Raw genomic sequence first — 8,045 nt, forward strand, 5'->3', positions numbered from 1 at the left:
ACATGTTTTATATTACAATGCAATGCAAGGGACAACACAAGCTCATTTGTTAGTGAAGTTACTTAGGTCAAGCACATTGAGCTCATTCCTCAACCGACAAAAAGTAGCCTCATCTAGCTGTTTTGTGAAGATATCCGCCAATTGATTCTCGGTCCTTATACCTTCTAGTGATATATCATTTTTAGCAACATGATCTTTAAGAAAGTGATGATGGATATCTATGTGCTCGGTGCAAGAGTGTTGAACTAGGTTATTAGCAAGTTTTACCGCGCTCTCATTATCACACAAAAGAGGGACCTTTTCTAGAACTACACCATAGTCTAGAAGAGTTTATTTCATGTAAAGGATCTGTGCACAACAAGCACCCATGGCAATGCAATCTACCTCGACGATAGATAAGGCCACACTATTTTGCTTCTTAGAGGTCCAGGACACTAGTGATCTACCAAGCAAATGACACCCTCCGATGTGCTTTTTCAATCAATTTTGCAACTGGCATAATCCAAATCGGAGTAGCCAACTAGTTGGAATCTAACTCCTTTGGGATACCAAAGACCAATACTTAGTGTGTGCTTAAGGTACCTAAGGATTCTTTTAATGGCAACCAAGTGAGCCTCCTTAGGATTAAATATAGCACACATACACACACTAAACATGATGTCGGGCCTAGATGCGATCAAATATAACAAGCTACCAATCATAGAATGGTAGAGAGTTTGATCAACCGATTTACCTTCCTCATCTAGGTCGAGATGTCCATTAGATTGAATTGGTGTCTTGATTGGCTTATAATCATCCATTTTAAACCTCTTGAGAAGATCCTTGGTATATTTTTCTTGAGAGATGAAAAGCCCTTCTCTCATTTGCTTGACTTGAAAGTCAAGAAAGAATGTAAGCTCTCCAATCATAGACATCTCAAACTCTTTTGACATCAATTCACCAAACTCTTTGTAATAGTTTTCATTTGATGAGCCAAATATGATATCATCAACATATACTTGACAAATAAAGATCTCTCCATCAAGCTTCTTGGTGAATAGTGTAGTGTTGGCCTTCCTAATGGTAAAGCCCTTTTCAATGAGGCAAACCTGAAGACGCTCATACCAAGCTCTAGGGGCTTGCTTTAGCCCATAAAGCGCCTTTGACAACCTAAAAACATGATTAGGGTATCTAGGATCTTCGAACCTAGGAGGTTGATCAACATAGACTAGTTCATTTATGAAGCCATTTAAAAATACATTTTTAACATCCATTTGATATAATTTTATTTCATGATGAGATGCATATGCAAGAAGGATATGAATGGCTTCAAGTCTTGCAACCAGTGCAAAGGTCTCTCCAAAATCCAACCCTTCAACTTGAGAGAACCCCTTTGCAACTAGTCTTGCCTTATTCCTCACAACGATGCCTTGATCATCTTACTTGTTGTGGAACACCCACTTTGTTCCAATGACTCTTGCATCTTGTGGTCACTCTTCAAGTGCCCAATATTCATTGTGGGTGAAGTTGTTTAATTCTTCATGCATGACATTTATCCAATTCGGATCTCAGAGAGCTTCTTCTACATTCGTAGGCTCAATGCAAGAAACAAACGAGTGATATTCAATAAAGAAAACAAGTTTTTGTGAGCAAGTCATTACACCCTTTGAAGGACTCCCTATGATGAGATTTTGTGGATGTGCTTGAAGTATAGGAGAATTTCTTCTATCAACCACTTGAGGAGGAGGTTGTGGAGCATTAACATCTTAAGCTTGTGCCACCATTTGGTCATGAGAGACATGAGTATCTTCATTTTCTACTCTCCCATCTTTATTATCATCTTGTGGCACATTTGATGAAGAGGGTGGATCAATCACTTGGACATCATCTTCCTCATCTTTGGGCTTGATGTCTCCAACTGGAATGTTATTCATGGCCTCCCTTAATAGTTCATCACCTACATCATCAAGATTCTCATGTGCTCCTTAGGAGTCGTTAGATTCATCAAATTCCACAGCATATGTTTCTTCAACCAAGCCAGTGGCATAATTAAATACTCGATATGCTTTGGACTTTGATGAGTAACCAACAAGAAAACCAATATTACAATGTCTTTGGAACTTTCCTATGTGTTGCTGCTTCTTGTAGATATAGGATTTGCAACCAAACACCCAGAAAAATGAGACATCCGGTTTCTTCATATTGAGCAACTCATAAAGGGTCTTGCCAAGAAACTTTTAGAGAAATAGATGGTTGGATGCATAGCATGCGGTGTTGATGACTTCTGCCCATAGATCTTGAGATGTATTGTACTCATCAAGCATTGTTCTTGTAAGGGTGATTAGTGTCTGGTTCTTTCTCTCTACTACACTATTTTATTAAGGAGTATAGGTTGCGGAGACCTCATGCTTGATCCCAATTTCATCATAATATGCTTCAATATTTGTGTTGTCAAATTCTTTTCCATTGTCGCTTCTTATCTTTTTGAGCTTCACTTCAAATTCATTTTGTGCTCTCTTGGCAAACTTTTTGAAACATGCGGCCACTTTGGTCTTGTCATAAAGGAAGAACACCCAAGTGTATCTAGAGTAGTCATCAATTATTATAAGACAATAGAGGTTGCCTCCTAAACTCTTGTAAGTTGTTGGTCCAAATAGATCTATGTGGAGAAGCTCTAACATTCTTGTTGTTGACATGTAAGCTTTGGTTGGATGAGCGTTTGCAACTTGCATGCCGGCTTGACATGCACTACAAAGCTTGTCCATCTCAAATTTCACATCCTTCAAACCTCTCACCAATTTATTTTTCCTAAACTTCTTGAATGAACTCATCCCAATATGTTCAAGTCTTCTATGCCAAAGCCATCCAAGTGATGTTTTGGTGAATAAACATGTCTTCAATTTTATATTTTCAGAGGTGAAATCCACTAGATATAGGTTGTTATATCTAAAGCCCTTGAATATAGCTTGATCATTATCTTTCTTAGACACATTCATTTCCTTCTTGGTAAATGAACATTGAAAGCCAAGATCACATAATTGACCAACGGATAGCAAGTTGAAACTCAAAGAAGCAACATATAGCACATTTGATATCGAGTGATCATTTGATATTGCAACTTTTCCCAACCCTTGTACTTTGCCCTTTGAATTGTCACCAAAAGTAATTCTTTCTTGACCATCTACTTCTTTATCTAGTGAGGTGAACATATGAGAATCATCGATCATATGTTGAGTGCACCCACTATTAATAACCCAATGACTTCCACCGGTCTTATAGTTCACCTACACACACAAGAGATCAAGCTTGTTGTTTATGGACCTAAACTTGATGAGGACCCTTCACTTTCTCAACTAGAGACTTAGTAACCCAAATTTTCTTAGGCCTATTCTTATTGGGTGGACCTAAGAACATGTTTTTATCTTTCCACTAGAATCTTTTCTAAGCATATAGTGAGTATTGAAGGCAAACGGTCTAGCATGCTTGGTCAAGGGTTATGGTGGTGGAGTTTCACACTCATGAGCAAAGTGACCTTCTTGTCCATACTCAAAACATCTTTTTGGCTTAGGCTTTGACTTGTATTGTTATTGATATTGAGCTTGAGCTTTCTTCTCTTGATTCAGCAAGAACCCAATACGACTTCTATCCATCTTATCATGATGTTCATAAGTAGCTCACTTTGGAGGTATTGGCCTCTTGTGAACCTGCTCAAACCAGTCTTAAGATGTTCTTTCTTCAACTTGAGTTTCATGTTTTCTTCTGTAAGTTCATGATTCTTCTCCATCTTGAGTCTCTTGTTCTCTTCTCTAAGTATCTCATTCTCAAGAGCCATATCATAATCATTGTCAAGATTCTCTATCACTATTGTGTTTGTAGTTGATAGTTTTTCAAGATCCTTCTTAAGCTTTTTATTTTCATTGTTGAGCTTGACATAATCATCATAGTTGTCGGACTCAACCACCTTCTTGTCTTTGCTACTAGAACCTTGCTCAATGCTCCCAACAATCAAGTCATCACATGATGTAGCTATATCAATCTTAGCAACATTGTTAGTAGCACCATGCAACTCATTTGACAATAACTCATAAGAAAGAACAAGATTATCATGGTTAATCTTGAGATTGGTGTACTCTTCTTGTAGGAAGTTGTAACTAGTGGTGAGCTCATTGTGTATCTCCTCAAGTTTAGTTTTTCTCTAAGCTCCCTTTTAGAAGTTTTGACCTCCTTGAGTTTGGATGACACAATTTTATTTTCTTCTCTAAACTCATCACTAGCTTTTTTGGCTGTCATACTTTGCTAAGAGTGAGTCATTCTTAAGTTCTAGCTTCTCATTTTTTGCTCGTCTTTCTAATGATTTTAGTGTATTGGTTTAATAATTTGACAAGATCATTATAAGAAGGTGATTCAAATTCTTCATCACTATCACTACCATTTTCATCATCACTAGCATTGTCATCACCATTACTATCATCATTATTTTGTACCTTTCGTTCACCCTTTGCCATAAGGCATAGATGTGTAGAGGATGATGACGGCGGTGTCGATGAAGATAATGAAGAGCCAATCACAAGAGCGACCACCTTCTCATTTTCACTTTCACCATCAAATAAGCCACTTGATGATTCATTGTCCGTGAGCCAATAACCAATAATATAGGCCCTGCTATTCTTCTTCTTCTTATGAAATTCCTTCTTGTTGCCATCTTTCTTCTTGTATGGCTTGTTCCTCTTCTTCTCATCATCATCATCACTTGAGTCATCTTTCTTATCCTTGTATGTTTTCTTGTACTTGTCTTTATTAGGTTTGGGGCACTGATGGGCTAGATGACCAAAATCTCCACAATTGTAGCAATCCATTTTGGAGATGGACTTCCTTCTACTACTAGTGAAGAATTTCTTCTTGCCATCAAACTTGATACCATTCTTGTTTAGCTTCTTGAGCATCTTGGCGGTTCTTTTCATCATGAGAGCAAGGCTTGCATTATCAATCTCATCATCACTTGAGCTATCGTGATCAACTTTTGCTTTGCCCCTCTTCTCTTAACTAGCCTTGAATGCTAAATCTTTCTTCTTGGAAGAAGAGAGCCATCTTGTGGAGTGATGTGCATGTGCATCTCATGTGTATTGATCCTCTGTAATATTTGAGTTGGTAAAGTGGTGGAAAGATCACCTTGATGAAGCTCCATCACAATATGCACATACTTGTCCATGGGGAGGACACTCAAGATCTTTCTCACAATATCAGATGGTTGCATTTGAGTGAGTCCAAGCCCATTGACCTCCTCTATAAGAACATTCAAGCGTGAATATATTTTATTAGCACTTTTACTAGGAAGTATTTCAAATGAATTAAGCTTCTTCATTACAAGGTGATAACGTTCCTCATGCTCACTCTTGGTTCCCTCATGGAGCGCACAAATGTCCGACCATAGTAAATGGGCGTCTTTGTGGTTCTGCACACGGTTAAAAACATCCTTGCAAAGGCCTCTAAAAAGAGTGTTTCTAGCCTTTGTATTCCGCTTCTCGTAGTGAACCTCATCACCTTGAAGGTTAGCGGGATCCCTAGGTGTTGGAAAACCTTGTAAGGCGGCTCTAAGCACTCCAACTTCTAAAGCCTCTAGGTATGTCTCCTTGCGAATTTTCTAATAAGAAAAATCATCTCCCTCAAAGACGAGAGGGGGTCCATCCCCGTGGAACATCTCGCTCTAGGCGGTTAAGCCTAATCTAAGGAGCATGAGCCTCTGATACCAAATAAAAGGATTAAGATGCCCAAGAGGAAGGGTGAATTGGACTAATTCTAAATTTCTTTCAATAATTAAGCCCTACACTTAGCTCATTTTACCCCCTTGTGCTAGAAGTGTTTGTATTGTTTTACCGCATAAAAGTTTTGTACCCTAAGTTCTAATTCTACTCTAGCATGGCAATTCTAAGAATATAAACACATGAATTTAATTGCTCAAAGTAAAGAGAAAGAGAGGAATGCGGTGATGTTTTTTTGAGGTATCACAGAGTCATCACTCCCCACTAGTCCTCGTTGGAGCACCCGCATAAGGGTGTAGCTCTCCCTTGATCCGCGCAAGGATCAAGTGCTTTCTACAGGTTGATTCTTTAACACTTCGTCACGGTGAATCGCCCACAACCGCTCACACCATCACTAAGCTTCGCATCACCACCAAGCCGTCTAGGTGATGACGATTACTAAGAGTAACAAGCACAAACTACTCTCACTTGACCAAAACAAGCCTAATGAGAAAGGTGATGTGCACTTTCTACTCCCTATGCACTAATAAGATCCTTAATCTTGAATTATCAAATCTCAATCACCCTATTAGGGTCTTGCTCTCCCTTACACTCTAAAGATGTTTCTCAACTGAACAAATAGGCAAGAGAGCTAAGTTGACCAAACTCAAGGTGCCTCTGAAAAACACACGTTAGTCACAGTAATCTCGTGTCGTCATTAATCATCGAAACCAAACTAGGGGCCTAGATGCATTCATATTAAATATAGACTAAAAATAATTAATTACACAGTTTATGACTAATTTACGAGACGAATCTTCAAGCCTAATTAATCCATGATTTGATAATGTGGTGCTATAGTAACACATGTACTAATGATGGATTAATTAGGCTTAATAAATTCGTCTCACGAATTACTGACGGATTTTGTAATTTATTTTTTTATTAGTATCCAAACACCCCATACGACACCTCCATGTAACATCTGATATGACATACAAAAATTTTACACCCTGAATTTAAATATGGCCTCAAACTCTAGCCTTGTTTAGTTATTTCCACTAAAGTTTACTTTCTATCTCATCGAATATTAGGACACATGCATAGAGTATTAAATATAGACTAAAAAATAACTAATTGCACAGTTCGAAACTAATTTGCGAGCTGAATCTTTTAAGCCTAATTAGTCTATGATTTGACAATGTAGTGCTACAGTAACACATGTGCTAATGACGAATTAATTAGGCTTAATAAATTCGTCTCGTGGATTACCGACAGATTTTATAATTTATTATTTTATTAGTATCCAACATTACATGTGACACCTTATATAACACCCGCTACGATATAAAACTTTACGCCTAGATTTAAAGAAAACCTCTGCCGTTGTTATGAAAGGCTATCACGCAGCGGCAACGCGCTGCGCGCCCCAATCCTCCGCCAGCGAGGCGTCGAGGCCACCCACCCGAGTAGATGAGATGCATCGTGCACGTCTGCCTCTTGAACGTGGGCACAAGCTTGTGTGGCGTCCTGCGCCACGCGACCGCACAGAAGTACAGGTCATGCAGCAGCATCCGGTTAAAGTTAACAAAAAGTTTGATTGATCCTAAATCTGAAAATTGTTTTTTAGATTGAGGGAGTAAACTACTAGTACACGCTGATTGAAATTATTGTTCCATCTCTCTTTTTAGAGCAACTCTCACGGCTCGTCTATTTTTATTTTGAAGGTTATTTTAGAATTTATATAATAAAAATGCTATCTGACTTTGTAAAACAAGAAACTAGTTTTCTCTTGATTTTTGGTGGTCATATAAAGCCAACCATGGACACCGGTTATCTGAAGATAAGAAATAGCAAGACTATTGTAGATCTTTTTCTTTTTTATTAGGAGTTTTCTATTTTACAAAATGGTTAAACTCTGAAATTTAGCTACTAATTTTAGCTAGACCGTTGAAATTGATGTTACTGCCCTTTATTTACAACTGTATACTCACGGTTGATGGAGCATCTCTTTTATCGTTTATCACTCACCTCGGTGGCCTCTCTCAACCTCACGGACACCCAACGCTCCCCCGTTCTAAAAAAATATAACTTTAAAATGATACTAAATTAAAACATCTTAAGTTAAAAAAATATAGATAATAATAATATTAATAAAAAAATAAATATTATTATACTCATCATGAAATATATTTTAATCGCATGCCTATTCAAAATTATATACTGATATTATTTCTTATAAATTTAATTAAATTTAAGGTAGTTTGTATTACAAGTACTTGCCATGTCTTTTCAATAGATTAAATTAATTTCTAGAGTTGTTTTAAG

At 37.6% G+C, this 8,045-nt stretch overlaps 1 protein-coding gene across 1 annotated transcript; it reads right to left on the minus strand.

Annotated features, from left to right (window-relative positions):
- Window positions 1-3,598: 3,598 nt before the first annotated feature.
- LOC136536647 (uncharacterized) lies at window positions 3,599-4,835 on the minus strand. The gene is made up of 2 exons (XM_066528870.1): window positions 4,464-4,835; window positions 3,599-4,060 (listed from the first exon to the last, which is right to left on the minus strand). Exons 1-2 carry the CDS (start codon window positions 4,833-4,835, stop codon window positions 3,599-3,601), a joined length of 834 nt encoding a protein of 277 aa, XP_066384967.1.
- Between the last annotated feature and the right edge of the window lie 3,210 nt (window positions 4,836-8,045).

This window comes from Miscanthus floridulus, chromosome 2, assembly GCF_019320115.1.
Source record: "Miscanthus floridulus cultivar M001 chromosome 2, ASM1932011v1, whole genome shotgun sequence".
In the NCBI taxonomy this organism is placed as follows: Eukaryota; Viridiplantae; Streptophyta; class Magnoliopsida; order Poales; family Poaceae; genus Miscanthus; species Miscanthus floridulus.

Excerpts from the sequence above, each read along its gene's own strand:
- LOC136536647 (XM_066528870.1), bottom strand. The coding sequence starts at position 4,835 with ATGGATTGCTACAATTGTGGAGATTTTGGTCATCTAGCCCATCAGTGC. Across the intron at positions 4,061-4,463 it reads TGGCAAAGGGTGAACGAAAG|TTATTGTCAAATGAGTTGCA; the intron begins GTACAAAATAAT and ends CTTTCTTATGAG.